At 34.5% G+C, this 19,778-nt stretch overlaps 1 protein-coding gene across 11 annotated transcripts in view; it reads right to left on the reverse strand.

The window, feature by feature from the left end:
* Positions 1–305: 305 nt before the first annotated feature.
* The window catches only part of sls (sallimus), a 103,864-nt gene continuing 84,391 nt past the window's right edge, over positions 306–19,778 (reverse strand). For 4 of the 11 annotated variants that reach the window (XM_018454072.1, XM_018454066.1, XM_018454073.1 and 1 more), the window contains 17 exons: positions 19,168–19,483; positions 14,358–14,646; positions 12,816–12,887; positions 11,474–12,695; positions 11,185–11,345; positions 9,629–9,919; positions 8,721–8,862; positions 8,334–8,603; positions 7,794–8,239; positions 7,402–7,704; positions 7,131–7,285; positions 6,891–7,041; positions 6,705–6,782; positions 4,077–4,181; positions 3,788–3,985; positions 2,661–2,966; positions 312–1,368 (listed from right to left, as the gene is read on the reverse strand). In XM_018454072.1, coding sequence (XP_018309574.1) covers positions 1,166–1,368; positions 2,661–2,966; positions 3,788–3,985; positions 4,077–4,181; positions 6,705–6,782; positions 6,891–7,041; positions 7,131–7,285; positions 7,402–7,704; positions 7,794–8,239; positions 8,334–8,603; positions 8,721–8,862; positions 9,629–9,919; positions 11,185–11,345; positions 11,474–12,695; positions 12,816–12,887; positions 14,358–14,646; positions 19,168–19,483 — 4,708 coding nt within the window. In that variant the 3' untranslated portion in view covers positions 312–1,165. Of the gene's footprint in view, positions 1,369–2,660; positions 2,967–3,787; positions 3,986–4,076; positions 4,182–6,704; positions 6,783–6,890; positions 7,042–7,130; positions 7,286–7,401; positions 7,705–7,793; positions 8,240–8,333; positions 8,604–8,720; positions 8,863–9,628; positions 9,920–11,184; positions 11,346–11,473; positions 12,696–12,815; positions 12,888–14,357; positions 14,647–19,167; positions 19,484–19,778 lie in introns of all 11 variants that reach the window. The other 7 variants (XM_018454077.1, XM_018454075.1, XM_018454074.1 and 4 more) reach the window with 7 other exon arrangements.

Genomic DNA, 19,778 nt, shown 5'->3' on the forward strand with positions numbered 1-19,778 from the left:
CCACTGTTACGTATCGAGTAAGTGAATGATGAATTAAATTTTTTATTGAGATATGATATACGTGTGATGGCATATAATATGTAAAATCTTGTACCGATTTTTAATTACGCAAATATGGCTATAAATAGCTAAAAGGATCTTACTTACAAATAACTATAATTAATATAATATTTAATTTAACTACTCGACAACTTTTTAGTTACGCTGAACAAATCCTAAATGATGCTATTAAAAATTTATTGGGTAATAAATATTGTGATATTGATTTGTAATAATTTAATCGATAAATAAAATATTTTACAATATTATATAATTTTGCATAAATAATACGAAATATACGACGCGTCATTGGTTGATAATGTTCACGATTGCACCTATATTTCACGTCTCACTTACCAAACACGCGTGATATTTCTTCATTTTGTTAATTTGATGTATTGACATCATTAATAATAATAATAATTAAAATTAAATTAATATCGCGGATAATAATAACAAGAAACAATCAATATATACTTGGAGAATGCATACTAAGATAATTGTATGCTCTGGCTGCGCCAAAAAATATAGAAATAAATAGAAACGAATGTCACATTGCTAAATAGATACATTGTTAATAGATGTAGAATGCCGCATATTTGAAAATTTCGAAGAATTTCCCAAGTATAATGCTTGTCAATACCAGCTAGTAAATACATTAACATACTTTAACAACGCGCATTAGTGACAGGAAATAAAATTTATAAAACTGCACGAGAGCGTAATTTGTAATATTTCGAAACACGAAACTAGAATAAAATAAAGTGAATCATTCGTACATAAAGTACATTTCCCGAGCGCTTTGATAAAAACGTCAAAAAGAAAATCATCCTAACTAGATTAACACTCGGTAAACACCATCCAGTCTTACATAAATTGGTTTTGACATATATGTATAATCATTATACGCAAATCGAAGAAAGGAACAATTAATGCCACTATCGCCGATACATTATTTCAAGAGTTAGACTCATGTACATTGATTAAATACATTGATATAATATACATACATAATACAGCGTTCGATGAAAAAATACAATTGCAATTGCGGAAAAGATCAATTATATCTGCCGACACTCGACAATAACAATAGAAATGTTCAAAGTTACACGTGTATAACAAATGCTTATTCAAACAGCTTTTTAGCATAGTGCCAAATACGGAAAAAGTACTCATCTTTCCTAAGTAATCTTGCTCTTGCGTATGAATGTATATCGGCATCCATATTATGTTCTCTCAACCATGAACTTGTGTTTTCTGTGCTAAAGCTGATCGATGCGGTCTCACCTTTGTCCATAGCGTCTGCAATTGGTTCCACGTACGACAGTTCTGCCAAAGGAACAGATTTAATGATTAAACTTTTAAGTTTAAATTCAAGTTTGAAGGATGAATGTTATGATAATGAAAAGATTATTACAATAAGGAAGGAAGCCGTATCCGGTCAAAGCGCAGGTTGGCTTTAATAACTGTGTGAATTTTTACAATTTCCAGTTCAAGCAAACTGTGCGCGCCCAATATTTGACGATCTTAAAACAATTCTAAAACTGAAACTAAAGTAATTAATATCACAATTAAATTGACATGCGATGTTTACAGTGTTTTAAAGGTGCTTGCTCATTATAGTATCAGAATTATTAAATTGCTTGTCAATTTAATTGTGATATTAATTACTCCAGTTTTAGGATTGTTCTAATTACTTCAGTTTTAGGACTGGTTTAAGGTTAACAAATATTCGCACGTAGTTTGCTTGAACTGATAACTGTAAAAATTCACATATTATAGATTCCTAATAGTAAAGACGTTTTGTTCTAGTTCAGAGACATCCTGTAGATCAAATACTCATTATGTTCTACTACATTCATCTACACAATCTACAGGATATGGAAATCGGTAATCTTGAAGACTATCTGTAGTCCATCTGTAATCTTAATTGGGACAATTCTATTCTTACCCATACAGCATATATCTATAAGAGACGCCCCCCCCTCCCGGATGGCCTCTTTTGAATAAAGTATGAATTTGCAAGATTGAAATATTTCGCAAAATATTATATTCATTAGCTTCAGTGGTATAAAAATACATTTGTGTCTTGCATTAAGTGCATTAAGTGCATGCGAAAGTCATGTACAAATAATTATGATACGTCTGTGTGCGTTGATTATATAGACTTGGTTATATAGAGAACTTGACTAAATTTTATATGCGAGAAATGATGCCATCTATCGGCAGTTCTAGAATATCAGAAAAACCTAAAAGTAAATCCTCAAAATTACTGACAGATATCTTTAGGACTTCGGATTAGAATGTTAATTGCTATTTAGGACATTTTTAGACGTTTATTTGCTAGGTCTCAGGACGTTCTGAAATTTTCAACTTAAAGATTCTAAACACATTCCACATATGTTCCAAAATATTTAGGACATATTCCATATTCATCCTGACAATATCTCATGCTATTAGGAGTATTATTTAAGCACAAAGACTCATTTTGATTTCGATCCTTGCTTATTATTTTGGAAGATTTTCTGATCGATTTTAACTTATTATTGTTTAAAAAGATATAAATAACTGCGGTATCAAGTTAGAGAAAGATAGAAATGAAAGTAATGATAGAATCGTACCTGATGTCGGTACGATCTTAAAGGGTTCTTCCGATTCCAAATGATCGCTAAATCCGATCTCATTTCGTGCGAAGATTCTTACGAGATATTCGTGATTCTCTTGCAGATCTCTAATATTCAATTTTTGGATGTCCGCGCTAACTCTTCCCACTTCCATCCACATAGTTTTCTTCGCGTCTCTAATAGCAATTTTGTAACCCTCGAGAGATGCACCGCCGTCTGATTCGGGTCTACCCCATTCGATTACAATTGTATTCGCCGCAATCTGTCTCATCTCTAATGGAGCAGTAGGTGGTGATGGAACATCTACAAATAATTCAAAAAGCATATTGTATAAATTGCTTAGAACATATATTACTGGAAGAGAAATTGCCTATGCTGGCTCCATATATGTAATACTCCTATATTGCTAACGCCAATTAAAAGCTGGCGAAAACACCACAGTGCAGACGAATATCTACCTCTCACTTAGACCGGTATTCATAGTCGGATCTTATATTTAAAACGATCTTAAGTACAGTCTTAAGATGTCATGAACCAATCAGAGGGCCGCATTAGCGACTTAAGATATTACTTAAGACGGTCTTAAAATAAGAACCGACTATGAATATCAGCTTTAGATAGTGTACAGCGCATGCGCACCACACTCAAATACACTGTGGAAGTAAGAGATCCAATATTCCCTATCTCGCTGTCTTTGCATATCCCCAATTGCCAAAAAGAGGCTGCGTTAGCAATATAGTAGTATTACATGTATGACTGGCTCGTCGGAGATGAAGCTAACATCTGTGCGAGAGAGAAAGGTAGAGAATCCCAAATGTTCGCAATGCACATGCGCAGCACCACGCAGCACTGTCGTCTTACACATCTGTGTAATGTACGAATGTGTAAGAAACCAACTGTACAATTCACACAGATGACGGTGCGCATGCGCATTGCGAACATTTAGGACTCTAGCTTTTTCTCTCGTAAAGATGTTGGCTTCATATTCAACGCGCCCTATTCCTCTTCCAGTAGTACATGTTCTAAGATAAATTATTACTTTACTATTAGTATATACGATAATTTGATAATAGTATCTAGTATATATATAATATACATATATATATATATATAAATTAGCTTACTGGCATGAGTTTTTAGCGTGATCGGCTCGGAATTAGTAGGTATGCTAAGACCTAAACTATTTTCAGCAAAGATTCTAAAGAGGAATTCGCTTTCTTTTAGGTTCTCTATACAATATTGGTGTGTTGTAGCATCCAAAGTGACAACTTTCGACCACCTGGCGCCTTTTCCGATTAATGGTCTCTTCTCAATTACGTAACCTGTAGCGAGAGTAAAATAATATTAAATCAATATCGAAATGAAAAATCCATTTTATAAAAGTTTATATTTTATTTGCACGCATATTCTCACCTGTCAATTCCGATCCTCCTGTTGTAGTTGGTGGTGACCAACTGAGAGTGACGCTCTTGCTAGTGACATTTGTCGCTCGGACGTTTAGCGGGCAAGAAGGTGGTGCTAAAGAAAATTTAAATTATTATTTGCTCAATATACACACATGTCTTGCTATATTAGAATTCATATAAAGTTATGTTTTACAACTATCAGTGAAATCGATTGGATGCATTAATACGCATTGATGCACATTAAAGCCATGGTACACAAATCGATGTAAAAATGTACACGGAAAAAACAGTATGGTTGGTCTACACAGAAATCTAATAATGCCAACCAGATTAAATAGTAAAATATGGAGCAACTATTTATGTGGTTGCTTGAACCATAGTACAATGATTAGGTTAGATTACCAGGTATGTAAATATGAAACCGGAATTTTTTTATAGAAAATACACGTTTATTGCATGAAAATGATAAAAAATATTTTATTCGAAGTATTGCCCATCGCTAACTATACATTTTTCCCACCTGTCTGACAATTTGTGGATGCCACGCCAAAAAAATTGTTGCTCTTTTGAGCCAAACCAGTCATCTAGCCATTTTCGTACATCTTCGTAAGAAGTGAAGCGCTGCTGAGCAAGTGCGTGTCCCATCGATGCAAATAAGTAGTAATCGGAAGGAGCCAAGTCTGATGAGTAAGCCGCATGCGAAAGTATTTCCCAACCAAACGCCTCAATCGTTTCCTTGACCAGTTTTGCTGTGTGTGATGGTGCATTATCATGAAGCAAAATCACTTTGTGTTGCCTTTTTTGATATTCCGGTCGTTTTTCACATAAAGCTTGATTCAAATTGATCATTTGTTGTCGGTAGCGTTCAGTATTAACGGTTTCGCCAGATTTTAGTAGCTCATAATAGATCACACCTTTCTGATCCCACCAAATACATTGTCTTCCGTCCATAGCGATTTGGCCTTGTAGTCGATGTCGATGGTTCGCCTGGAGTTACCCATGATCTTTTACGCTTAGGATTCTCAAAATATATCCACTTTTCATCGCCAGTCACAATTCGATGGAGAAATGACTTTCTTTTGTACCTGGCAAGCAGCATTTCGCAAGTGGTTTTTCGGTTATTTAACCCATTTAATCCTACAGTTCCATTTTTGGAGCGGTGAACATGATTGACCGGTGGAAGTGGGAAAAGCTGAGAGTGTTAACATCTCAGTTGTTTGGAGTTTTGTCGAATGTTGACTGCTCATTGATTTCCAAAATTAGACTTTCCTCCAAAGTCTTCATTTATACATATATAGATTTGTTCGCGTCGCATACTCCAACACGTTCCAATATACTCTTATTCACTCCAACGCGCTTGATAGAGTGAGTAGGAGCTATGGTAGGAGCATGTTGGAGCACGTTGGATCTTGCGACGCGAACAAACCTTATATAATGTAAAAAGAGAAATTTGTTGACTTGTTTCTATAGTTATTCTCTCGAGGTCTCTCAACGTTACAATATTCTCGAAGTATGCGAAACTTCAGGCTCTCTCTCTCTTTTATTTTTTTATTTGTACATGGATAAAACAGTATGGTTGGTCTACACAGAAATCTAGTGATGCCAACCAGATTAAATAGTAAAATATAGTAACTATTTATGTGATTGCTTGAACCATAGTACAATGGTTAGGTTAGATTATGTTGCAGCAATGACGGATTTCACATATACATATTTTTAATTGTAAGCGTGGTGAGTCGCTTTTGCTTTTTGAAATTATAACTTAATTTATAGCATGATGTAACAAGAAATTAATTCTTATTAATAATTTAATTCCTATTACATCATGCTTTATAATGTCACGAATGAACGCAAACTATACGGATATATAACTTATCTATAGTAAATGATCCTCCAATCAAGTTTTGGTTACCACAACCAGATCATGCCTAACTACATTGGTCGCGTTCAGCAGACTCAACTGTTGCGGAGCGGATCAGTGAGCTCTCGCTGCTATTGGATGATCTAAAAGAATACACCAATAGCAGCGGGCGTTCATGGATCCGCTCCACAACAGTTGAGTCTGCTGAACGCGATCATTGGTCGCTAACCCCGAGAAACAAAACGAACAATACTGATTTCAGAAATGTTGCACCAAAATGGCCGAAGTGTACAATTAATATAAATATCTATATATATAATACTAAAATATCTATATACTAAATTCTTATACACTTTATTGGGTGGGGCACGTTGCGATTAACTACCAACCACTCACAACTTGTACAACAGAAAAACCCTAGACACCGACCGGCTATGAGTGGCTGATGGTCAATCGCAACGTGGTTAAACGAATCCCACCCCACTTTATTGTATTGCTTTATATTTCATTATTCGAGATATTTGCATAAAATATGTATTGGATATTTCATTATTCGAGATATTTGCATTTCATTTTTACTCTCAGATTAGATCAGTATACAATAGATTAGATCAGTATACAATAGATTAGATCAGTATACAGTATACAAACGGTAAATTATATTTAATATATACCAATACGCACTAATGCGTCTAATCAAATTTGTTAATAGAAAATGCAAGGATAAGATACAATTCAAGAACAGGACATGAAGAACAAAAACAAGAAACTTACTCTTAATGGCGATTGTTTTGGTTGATGGAAATATGCCTAGTAGCGCGTATATGCTATTTTCAGTAAGCTTTATTAATTCTAAGCAAAAGCAATTGCATTTATTATTAAGCTAGTTATATTGGGTATTAATAATAATTGAAAATCATTAATATGATTATACATTTAAAAAATAATTAGTAAACTTACTCGGCTGTTTACCGGTTGTAATCACTTCTTCTGCTGTATACGGAGGACCAGTACCAACGTTATTTTTAGCTATAATTCTGAAATTGTACGATGTGTCCGGTTTTAAATCGGATACTGTAACATTAGTGACTTCCCCCTTTGTATTCGCAATCTAAGAAAGCATTAAAGATAAAGAAATGATTGTCTTAGTGCTGTGAACAATTAGTGTCTTAGTGCACAGATAACGTGAATCGTACTAACTCTTTGCCAAGTTTTCTTAGATGTCTCTTTTATTTCGATAATGTATTCTATAATAGGAGTCCCGCCATCATTCTTTGGTGGTTCCCATTTTAATGTGAATGATGTTTTTGTCATTCCAAAAACTTCGAGTGGTCCTCTCGGTGGGCCTGGTATTTCTAATTATTGAACAAATAAAATATATGTACATTTAAATATTTTATAAAGTTATATTTAATTTTTTTAGCATTCTTCTTTAATATTTAAAATACACAAAAAAAACATTTTTTTTTACCGAATGAAGTTCTTGTTCGAATTGGTTCGGATTCCAAAGGATCTGAGGATCCGACCGAGTTTCTAGCAACTATTCTGAATAGGTAGTCGACATCTTGCTGCAATTTCTGCGCACAGAAATTCTCAACTTCTTTGTCGACATCACCTACTTTTGTCCAAACTTTCTTATTCATTTCGCATTTCTCGATGGTATATCTTTCCAATTCAACACCACCATCATCGATCGGCGGTCGCCATTCTATGGTAACGCGATCTTGTCTAATTTCTTTTGCGATAACTGGTCCCTGGGGTTTGCTTGGTTTATCTGCAATACATATTAAATATGTACATCACTAATTTTAGATTTACTTCAAAACTTTCATTATTGTTTGATCAATATGAAAAGTTATCAACCTATAACACGAAGATGACATTCCATCGATGAGCTACCGGCTTCGTTCAATGCTTTCACTGTATAGATAGCTGTATCATTTCTAACAAGCGAAGAAATCATAATAATAGATGTATTTTCCTTAGTTTCAATGGAAATGCGCTTATCAATTATTGTCTTGTTATTTATCGTCCATGTTACTTCCGGTTTTGGGAAACCACTGAAATGAATCTCGGCTTTCCATTTATCACCTACTGTTAATCTCTGCTTTCGTAAATTTTCGTCGCAAGTGATCTTTGGAGATTCTTGAATTTTTAATTGACATGATGTTTCCGCCGTTCCTGCGTCATTTTGAGCTTTAACCGTAAATGTAGCCGAAGATATCTCAGTGGTTTTTCGAATAGTGTATTTAGCTACATGGTTCTCATATGTAATATCATTATTTTCGAAAGCCTCATCATCTTTCAACCTAGAAAATGATTTTCAAAATACATCTCGAGCACAGCAATTGACATATATTTAGTTGCCGCAATTAGATAAAAAATGAAATGGTGAAAAATTACCATGTAATACGAGGTGTTGGTACACCACCAATTACGCAAGAAAGTGTGACAGTCTCTTCTAATCCAATGACGATACTTTTAAGTGCTTCAAGAACGGTCGGTGGCTCTGATGCTGATAACTTGGAAATTCTTAGATATGGCGTATTCAGCGATGCCTCCCCTGGTCCAGCTTCGTTAACAGCTGTTACACGGAAGGTATATTCCTTGTCGGTGATTAAGTTGGTTAATTTATATGTAGTTTCGATTATTGTCTCCGTGATTCTGCTCCATCTTGAAATTAAATTATTTTCTTGATTATAAATCAAATTGTAGAGATATAAGGAAACACACATGTTTAGATTTTTTGTTTTTTTCTTTAACAAGTCCACAAAATTTTATATTACTTACAAAGTTTCTGTCTTTTCTCGATATTCTAAAATGTATTCTATGATCGAGGAGTGTCCATCTATATCTGGTTTCTTCCAATGAAGAGTAATGCTGTCATCGGTTATTTCAAGAGGTTCCGGAATTCCTGGTGCACCGGGTACCTCTGTAATATGTATATATACCTTTTTTTAGTATTGTACTTATTTTTAATGAAAAATCGAGGTTTTCCTCCGAAAATTATTCTGATTATTATATCGATATAATAATCAGAATAATTTATGTATATTACATATTTACACACACGCGCGCGTTTGTGTGTGTGTAAATACGTAATATACAGAGTGTCATTAACCGATTAAATCACCCATCGTGAGCAGGTAGAGTGAATCGAACTGAGTCGAAAAGTCTTCTACTATTTCGCAATTTTCGCAATAGTCAACAAGATATTAATTACTAAAAATGGCCGAATATTGGTCTTCAATAATTTTTTTCTCAAATACTATCAATTTTACAAAAAACTATAAGAGATAAAAATTGTTTATTTTCTTCTCATAGAACTTTAAGAATTTTTTCAGAATTTTTTTTTATTAACTTTTTAGTACTGCATTTTCTTATTTTTATCATGAGAAAATACGGTATTAAAAAATTCTGAAAAAATTCTCAGAATTTTATGAAAAAAAAAATAAACAATTTTTGTCTCTTACAGCTTTTTTTATAAAGTTGATAGTATTTGAGAAAAACATTATTGAAGACCAATATTCGGCCATTTTTAGTAATTAATATCTTGTTAACTATTGCGAAAATTGCGAAATGGTAGAGGATTTTTCGACTCAGTTCGGTTCATTCTACCTGCTTACGATGAATGATTTAATCGGTTAATGACATCCTGTATAAATATACAATATATATGTAAATATGTAAATACTTACGCACAATAATGACGTTGATTTCTATACTGTCCTCTCCATGTGAATTAATTAATTTTAGATTATAATCACCACAATCTTTCTCTTGTACGTCTCTGATTATTAAGATGGCTGAACATTCATCAATGGATGGAATAATTCGTTTAGATTTTTTAAGAATACGGCCATTGACGATCCACTCATCAATTGGAATTGGCTTAGCCGCGAATTTGACAACGATATCGATGTCATCGCCTTTCATCGTTTTGTATTTTTTAAGCGTATCAGGATGAATTTTAGGCGATGTTTCAATAACTGCAATAAACGCATATAGATGAAATAATATCCAAATTATTACAGACAATAAAGAAAAGAATGAAGAATAATAGAGAATTCGATTGGACGCTCTTAGTACGTATTAGCCCTGGTAAAAAAGTTGATAGAGAACGATAGAAAAATCCTGTCGTTTTGAATATAGAATCTGATTCATGAATTCACTAATTTGAATCAGATCTTGTAGGAATCTTATATGAATCTTATAGAATCCGATAAAATGAAATAGGATTCATATCCGATCAATCGTTATGCTCGCGAGGTCGACGATAGAAAACGATGTAAATTGATGGAAATCCTATCGTTTTCAATCGTTCTCTATCAATTTTTTTTACCAGGGAGTGCATATTAAAACATACACAAATTGACATAAAGATTTGTGTTTACTATAAATATAGAAACCGTGAAATATACTCAATACACTTTATTGTGCTGTTAGATAAAATGTATTTTATAATTTGAAATATTTGCATTTTACTTTTACACTCAGATTAAATCAGTGTACAGTGCGGAGCATTAATTCGCTGGGTCATAGTAATGGCTGGACTTATAGACGCTGAGTCGGTAATGCTCAAAGCGTGCGCGCACGCTTAAAAAGAGTCAAACTGTGGAAATTTATTGCATTTTTTTCCTGTTGTGTGCGTATAAAATTATATATTCCTACAGAAATGCATGAATTATATCTCCGTTTATGTTTACACTGTTTTTTATATCTATATAAATTTATGATTTATGTATTATATATTATAAATTATATATTGCACAAATAAGTATACATATAACATAACAGAGATAAACATATATAAAGAAATGTAAAAGATAAAGGAATGGATTATTGCAATCTATAATATTTATGGAAAATACCGAGTATATTTTCAAAAAATTTTAAGGGACTTGTATGAATACTTCTCATATTAATATTAATCGAAATTAGCCCGATATGAATAAGTCCAATAAGAAAGAAAGAATTCTATCTTTGATCGAAACAGGTCTTATTCCTTAATATTTAATTTATTAAATTTTATTACCGACTCAGCGTCGGTAAGTCCAGTCACTACTATGACCCAACGAATTAATGCTCCGCACTGTACAATGGCTTCATATGCACCAGTGCCTTCAATCGAATTCGCCATAATACTATTGAAAATATCTCACGCACGCACGCACACCCACACGCACACAAGACTTATTTTAAGTTAATTATATATGTTTAAAGAAAATACAATACGCAATCTTATAAAATTTACCTTCGATTTTTAGTCTCGATGATGTTTTCACATTAGCAACTGCAGCAGTATATTCAGCAATATCTTCGGTCGTGCACTTTCTAACAATAAGCTTTTTAATATTTCCTTCGTCGATAACATTATATTTCGACGATTGTGCACAATCGATCGTTTCATTTTTCCTATACAAATTTCACATAATTTATTATATGTATATATTATACACATTTGTTTCAAGTTTATTAATCATAATTGTCAAAGAAATTAACTTTTTTAAATATATTTTTTATCTCGATAAAATTTAACTTACTTTAACCATGTTACTGGTACATCGGCACGTGATAATTCGATAAGAAAAGTTGCCTCAGTGTTGAAAGGCACTAAAGTAATATCTGGTAATTTTTTAATAAAATCTACTTCGGATTCTTCGACTGTCAATCTAGCTGACGAAGTTTGATCGCCAACTTGACAAGAGTAGATTCCTGCATCTTCTACTTCAGTGTCGTAAATTTTCAATTTCTGTCTTTTGCCATCGATTGATAATCGCACGTGCTCAGAAAATTGCAATTCTTGTCCGTCTTTGAACCAGCGTACCAAAGCATCACCTTTCGTTAATTCTATGTCGAAAGTTGCTTTCTCTCCTGTAGCTATAGTTATGTCCTGCATTTTGATAATGATCTCCGGTGGTAATTCGACAACTGTAACTTCCGCTGTACACTCTTGATCTAGAAGAGCGCATGTGTATTCGCCTTCGTCGTGAACCGATGTGTTTCTGATGAAAAGTTTCCTTATAGTACCATCTTTCATAAATTCTAGTTTTCCTTTGCTTGGTGTTAAGAATTCGCCATCTTTTCGCCATGTGACATCGGCCGTTTGAGATGTGATCTCAACCTCTAAAATCGCTACATCGCGTTCCTTTACCTCAAAGTCCTGCAATTTCTTGACAAATTCTGGCTTGGTAGCCTTAACGATAACGTTGCTAAACGTCATTTGGTTCTTGACAGTACATTTGTATGTTCCTGCGTCGGAAAGACTACTCTTCTTAATAAGTAACTTGTGTAAATGTCCTTCTTGAATTATCTCGCGATGATCCATCCCGCTAATTTCTTTGTCATTGTGCCACCATATCGTAGAAACAGTATGGGATGTCTCACAGCTCAATTCTAGAGTTTTGTATTCGTTGACTATGATTTCATTTTGCAAGTTCCTTGTGAAAAAAACTTTGGCAACATCTACTGTGACTTTTGCACCATGAGAAGCTTTTCCAACTGGATTACTAGCGACACATTTATAATCTCCAGCATCGACTTCAGAGTCTGCATTTTTAATTTCAAGTAGGATGTTCTCACCATCATAACTTTCTATGATATTGACCGATTTATCAAGCGGTTTGTTGTTTCTAAGCCAAGTAACTTCGGGAACGGGATTACCAATAACTTTGGCAACTAACTTAAAAGTACCTTTTTCCGGAACGATTACCTCTTGGAAACGTTTGGTGAATAATGGTGGTTCTAGAGCGCCACTTGGTACTTCTGAATTTCATAAATATAACAGAAGCATTACAACAAAGAATCCATTTTATATGCAAAATTATAATTGTATTAAACAATTAGCAGCATAGCAATAATAAATACATATAATAAATATCATACCCTTAACAAACGAGATACACTTGTCGTTTACACAATGTTGAAAGTTAATGTTGACTTGTGATATGGGGTTAACTGAAAGCATATTAGTAAAGAAGCGCTTTGTAAAATAGCATCCGACTACAAGCTGACATATTTTATCGTCTAAGAAGACATTAAAATAAAAAACGCAATTTAGTTTCTTTCAGTTTATATTTCATTTACATCTATTAGCTGGTAGCAAATGTCAATTGTCGAAAAGGTGAATGAATTAATATAATGAAAAAGCAGACATAGCGAGAATAAAAAGGCACACATTTTCCATAAACCGTGAGACTTACCGCAAGAATCAAAGTTGAAAGTTTAAAAAGAATAATCTTACATTTTTGATAATTCTTGATTATGATTGGCTAAGCCAATCAAAAGCGGATCTATAATAGGTTTTTAAGCTTTAAGCCATAAAAAAATGGACGAATCACAGTCAATTATTCTCCTCGTATTCGACTGTAATTGGTCAATTTCTTATGGCTTAAAGCCTAAAACATCTATTGTAGATACGAACTAATTCTTATGATACGTCTTACGATTAAGGCCTGCAAAACACAGATCTTTGCATAAAGTCATAATGCATCTTTTTAGAGTGCATTTGGGGAGACGCTATTAGCGCTGTTTGTGTCATTCTGTCTTCATCATTCATTGAACAGACACAAAACAAGGAAAGAATAACACAAATAGCTAATAGCGTCTTCCTGAACGCACCCTTAGCCCTATTGCTTGTGGCCGAACGCGATGACTTAATTTTCTCATAAGCCTGTGGTGCGCATGCATATGCTGGTTGTATATAGTCATATGGAATCTATAGTTTAACGTCGATTTCGAACGACGAAATTTTGTTAAGGAAGTGTTTTTAGCAAAGATATTCTCGATGGGTTGCCGCTTCCTTTTACGAGAGAAAACACGAGCATATAAAAATATTTTGGTTCTCTACCGGGAATCTCTAGCACAGCAGATCAGTGTGCTGTCTGTTTTGCCACGCTCACTCTCAAAGCATAATGCATAAAGTATAAGAAAATCAATTAAGAGTATATCCACACAAACTTGCATAGCCGCATAAACGTATGCATAAAGAAAATTATTCAATCGCATTTCTCCTATAAAGACGCACGTAAATTGTGATTGGATAATTTTCTTTATGCATACGTTTATGCGGCTATGCAAGTTGTGTGGATATACCCTAATCAGAATCTCTTATGTCATAGAAAGGAAGGAAATGAAGGACTTTGATTGGTTCATTTTCTTATGCATTATATATTATGTGTTATGCAAGATTCTGTGCTTTCGTCTTGTTACGAAAAGTATGTGCGTGACAGCCTTGTGGCATACAAAAAACGTAAGGCAATAAAATGTAAGCAATAAGTAATCACAATAGAGAATGTATGATAAGGTCAACAGTAGCAAATACAAAATGTTGATTTGTTTGTTGTTCATTTCTTACTGCTTACGTTTCTTGTGTGCCTTAAAGCGAAACATTAAAATGTCGCAATGCGAAGAAGTAATTGATCTTACTCTCAACAGTTAATGTAGCCCGAGTCTCAGCTTTGCCCATATCATTGATAGCTGTAACCGAATATTCCCCACTATCTGCTAATTGAGGTTGGATCAAGTTTAATGTATTAATATGTCCGTCTTGCTTTAATTGCGGGCCCTTTAACGGCTTCCCGTCTTTGTACCATATTATTTTTGGTGATGGATTACCGACTATTTGAGTCGATAAGATAACAGTCTCACCTTCTTTAACTATATGGGATTGTAACGGTTCTAAAATTTCGGGTGGTTCGCTCTTTTCAGTTTTCACCTGTTCCATCAGAAAATGTATTAATCATACTATGTGTAATGTGTAAAAATGAATTTATAAATGTATAATAATATCATTTTTAGACCGTGTATGTGAGAGACACAATCGATAAATTAGAGCCCTATACGGTGGAAGCTAGATCTTAAAATATTTAAATAATTCAATCTTGAATCACTAAATATAATATATATATATATACTTATATATACGAAATATTTCCGGACTAAACACAATTAAACCACTATAGTAATTTCGCGAATTAAATTAAATTCTAATAATTTCGATGATCAATCAGGCATCATATTTCGAAGATGTTAATATGCTGAAAAAACTATTAATTAAACTTATTGCGAAAAATATTACCTCGGCCGGGAGTTGAACCCGGATTTCTTGTATTCCGTACAACTGAGCCATTAGACCATCGAGGCCTTAGTAATATTCTTCGCAATAATCGGTATATATAAGGATACAATGTCATACTCGGGGCGACGAATGAACAATATCATTTTTAGACCGTGTATGTGAGAGACACAACCGATAAATTAGAGCCTTATACGGTCGAAGCTAGATCTTAAAATGCTTAAATAATTCAATCTTGAATCACTAAATATGATATATATGTACTTGACATACATACCACAATTGTAGTTTAACGAACTGTACAAGTGTACATACACCGAAATATTTCCGAATATATACGAGGGCAAATCAATAAGTACCTGTGTTTGAAGACAGATGACGTTGCTGATGCAAGTTGGCATTACCATCATATACTACCATCTTTCAAATGACGCCATACAAAATTTCAGAGTGATTCATGCAATAGTCTTGATTTGACAGCAATTCGTAGTGAGAGTGTTGAATGTTTTTCGATACAATGGAAAAAGAACAATATCGATCCGTGATTCACTTTTTATTTTTGGATGGAAAAACGTGCGAAGAAATAAAAACGAAGTTGGATGCCGTCTATGGGAATCCTTCACCATCTATGACAACCGTCAGATATTGGTCTGTTTTTGATGAGGAGCGCCCAGGCCGCCCGGCAGACGTGGTTAAGCTTGCGGCACACGATGCTTGTTTTTCTGCTGGATTCCTAGCTAGATTAGAATCTTGCCAATGGCTACGTTCAGCAACCTCAACTTGTTTCCAACATGTTGCGACAACCGTTGAGTGAGCGGTTACCAATTGCTGAACGATTCTATTCTCTTAAGTCATGTGACTTATATCATCTATTTACCGTGGTATGACTGTTTATTTAGGTTAATTTGTCATTTTCGTTGTTTGTATTGTTCTTTCGGTGTGAACATGGATTTATTACATTTGATATTAATTGCTGCCGACGATGCGGATGATGTGAGAGGTATAGAATTACAGAGAAATATCATAAACTTCATAGCAAAGGAATTGGACGAACCATTGCGAAATAATTTGTTACAAAATGAACGTAGAATGCGATCAAAGAATGAACATTATTATGAAGTAATTGTACCACGGTACAACGATTATGTATTTAAAGAACATTTTAGAATGTCTAGAGTCACATTTGAGGTTATGGGCGTATTCCTCAACACGTTGAGCTCAGGTAGCGGTCTTAAAATATGATGGAAAAAATGGCGTCCGCTCAGTAAACACGTTGCGTATTGGACACTGACAACAGCGCGTTCAGCAGCTTTTCACTGAACTGTTGTGCAACCGTTGCTCTTGCTGAACGTAGCCATTGTATTGGCTACGGTACTGACAGTGACTGCATCATAGCCAATACGGTTGCAAAAATTTATTCTAGCTAGCAATACAAGAAAACAAGCATCGTGTGCCACCGGCTTTACTGAGGAAATCGTTGAAAAAGTCGGTAAGTGTTAAGAAAACCCCGCCAGTTTCATATTTCGATAAAAATAGACTCAATCGATGCGTTTTTGCATGAAACGAATGAATCTGTCAAAAATAAGCGTCACTCTGCCCCGCGAACCGAGATATTTAGCGTTAAAGTTCACGACCGTTTAGGTTAGGAAATCTGTCATACCGACTCGATATAAGCGCTATAAGTATGCTTTTTTATGTTCTGTAACTTAATGCGCATGCGTTTAGTCACTATTCCGTACAATAGAGTGCGCGAAATTTAAAATCAAATTAAAAAATGAATTAGTTACTCGTGCAATGTTTCTATTATACATAGTTATATTCCAAATAAATCATAAACCATGTGGACAGTGGAATGTGTAGACACTAATGCTTGGGTTCGGGGCGGCTTTGCCGCCCCGAACAAAAAAAGTAACATATCCTATCCGCGTGGAACCTAACCCTAACCGCGTAAAAGTTACAGCCTAGACAAAGTCCGCTTGGAATATTCCTAACCCATGAAGACAGTGGGATGTGAGAACAGTCTTTTTAAAAGCACTATCCTCACATCTCCAATTCATGAGTTAGGAATATTCCAAGCGAACTCTGTCTAGGCTGTAACTTCTACGCGTTAGGTTCCACGCTGGTAGGATATGTTATTTTTTTTTTGTTCGGGGCGGCTTTGCCGCCCCGAACCCAAGCATTGCTGTCTATATACTCCACTGTCCACATGGGTTATGATATTGGACATATACCATGACAGATATTTGTGTTTTTAAAGTAGTACTTATATTTTAAAGCATGATTTTTTGTATTTTAGGAGCAGTACTTTTGTGTTGAAACATATTATGTTACATATAAATATTAAAGCCTTTAATAAAATATATAAAATATATTGAAACATTAAATATAAATAATATTATATGGAAGTGTGTAATATTATATGAAACAAGTGAATATTTCGAATTTCATGCACTATTGGACCCAAGAATCGCTAAACGCATGCGCATTAAGTCACAGAGCATGAAAAAGGCATACTTATAGCGCTTATATCGAGTCGGTATGACAGATTTCCTAACCTGAACGGTCGTGAACTTTAACGCTAAATATCTCGGTTCGCAGGGCAGAGATGCTTATTTCTGCCAGATTCGTTCGTTTCATGCAAAAACGCATCGATTGAGTCTATTTTTATCGAAATTTGAGAATGGTGGGGTCTTTTTAACGTTTACCAAAAAGTCCACGACATGATTCTCACTGATCTCCGAACGAAAGTGCATGAAGTAACAGAGGCCATAGGCATGTCGTATGGAACGGCATTCAATATTTTGCATGATAATTTAGGAATGAAAAAGCTGTCGGCTCGATGGGTGCCGCGATTGCTCACGATGGACAACAAGCAAATGTGGCTATCAATTTCAAAGCAATGTTTGGAGCTGTTCAAGCGCAATTCGAAGGAGTTTTTGCGTCGAGTAATCGTTGATGAAACATGGATTCATTACTACACACCGGAGACCAAGGTACAGTCAAAACAGTGGATTTCACCCGGCGAACGTGCTCCAAAAAAGGCCAAGACGGTCCCATCGGCCGGAAAAGTGATGGCCACTGTTTTTTGGAATGCGCAAGGCGTAATCTTCATCGATTACATGGGGAAAAGCAAAACTATCACGGGGCAGTACTATGCTGATTTATTGGACCGATTCAATGTTGAATTGAAGAAATAATGCCCCTATTTAGCGAAAAAAAAGTGTTGTTCCATCAGGACAATGCACCGACTCACTCCTCCGCAGTCGCCACAGCCAAATTGGTCGAATTGCGATACGAATTGCTGCCGCATCCACCATACTCTCCGGATTTGGCCTCCTGCGATTTCTTCTTGTTTCCAAACTTGAAAAAATGGCTCGGTGGAAAAAGATTCACGTCGAATGAGGAGGTCATTGCCGAAACAGAGACCTATTTTGCAGAGTTCGACAAATCGTACTTTTCGGAGGAATTAAAAAATGGCAGAAACTTTGGGAAAAGTGTATCCTCCTAAAAGGGGATTATGTTGAAAAATAAAAAAAAGTTTTGTGAAAATCTCTTGCGTCTTCATTACTAACACGGGTACTTATTGATTTGCCCTCGTATATCATATTTAGTGATTCAAGATTGAATTATTTAAGCATTTTAAGATCTAGCTTCGACCGTATAGGGCTCTAATTTATCGGTTGTGTCTCTCACATACACGGTCTAAAAATGATATTATTGTTTAAAAACGTATGACGTTGTATCCTTACATATACCGATTATTGCGAAGAATATTACTAAGGCCTCGGTGGTCTAATGGCTCAGAACGCTTGTACGGAATACAAGAGATCCGAGTTCGACTCCCGGCCGAGGTAATATTTTTCGCAATAAGTTTAATTATAGTTTTTTCAGCATATTAACATCTTCGAAATATGATGTCTGATTGAGCTTCGAAATTATTAAAATTTAATTTAATTCGCGAAATTACTACAGTGGTTTAATTGTGTTTAGTCCGGAAATATTTCGGTGCACAGTTCGTTAGACTACAATTGTGGTATGTATATCAAGTACATATATATCATATTTAGTGATTCAGGATTGAATTATTTAAGCATTTTAAGATCTAGTTTCGACCGTATAGAGCTCTAATTTATCGGTTATAAATATATGTTGTCGACCAACCTTTACAGGAATATCGATAGTAGCCTCGCCCTCTCTGTTTTTAGCAATAATCTTGTATCTTCCCTCCTGCTTCTTTTGAATTTTAGTGAAGTTTACGACACTGCAGTACATATGCATGTCACTTTCAGTTGCAACTATAATGTTCTGTTGACTAACTACTGGTACGTCTTTATGATGCCATGTTATGTCTGGTTCCGGTATAGCGACCAATCGACATTCCAGTATCACATCGTCACCTTCATTCACATATTTCGCTTTCGGCTTTCGGGAAAATGTAGGTGGTATACCTTCTAATATATCGGCTAAAGATGATTCTCTAAACAATTTAATAGTAATAATGATTAAGGATTATATAATTAGAAAACAAAATATTATATAATGTAATACAATATAATATAAAAGTTATAATTATAAAAATTATCAGGTTTAAAACACAAATACAGTATTTATTAGATGTGTATAATTAATATTATGCTTGTTTCACAAATTGTAATTATAATAGAGGAAAATTGCCGATACTGACATAGGTCTCTTAAAAAGACGCTCTCTTTAATATTAATAACTAATTTCACATTGTACTTTATTAATATTGATAAAAACATAATTTATTT

The sequence above is a fragment of the Mycetomoellerius zeteki genome, unplaced genomic scaffold (assembly GCF_001594055.1).
Source record: "Mycetomoellerius zeteki isolate Tzet28-1 unplaced genomic scaffold, Tzet1.0 scaffold425, whole genome shotgun sequence".
Lineage (NCBI taxonomy): Eukaryota > Metazoa > Arthropoda > Insecta > Hymenoptera > Formicidae > Mycetomoellerius > Mycetomoellerius zeteki.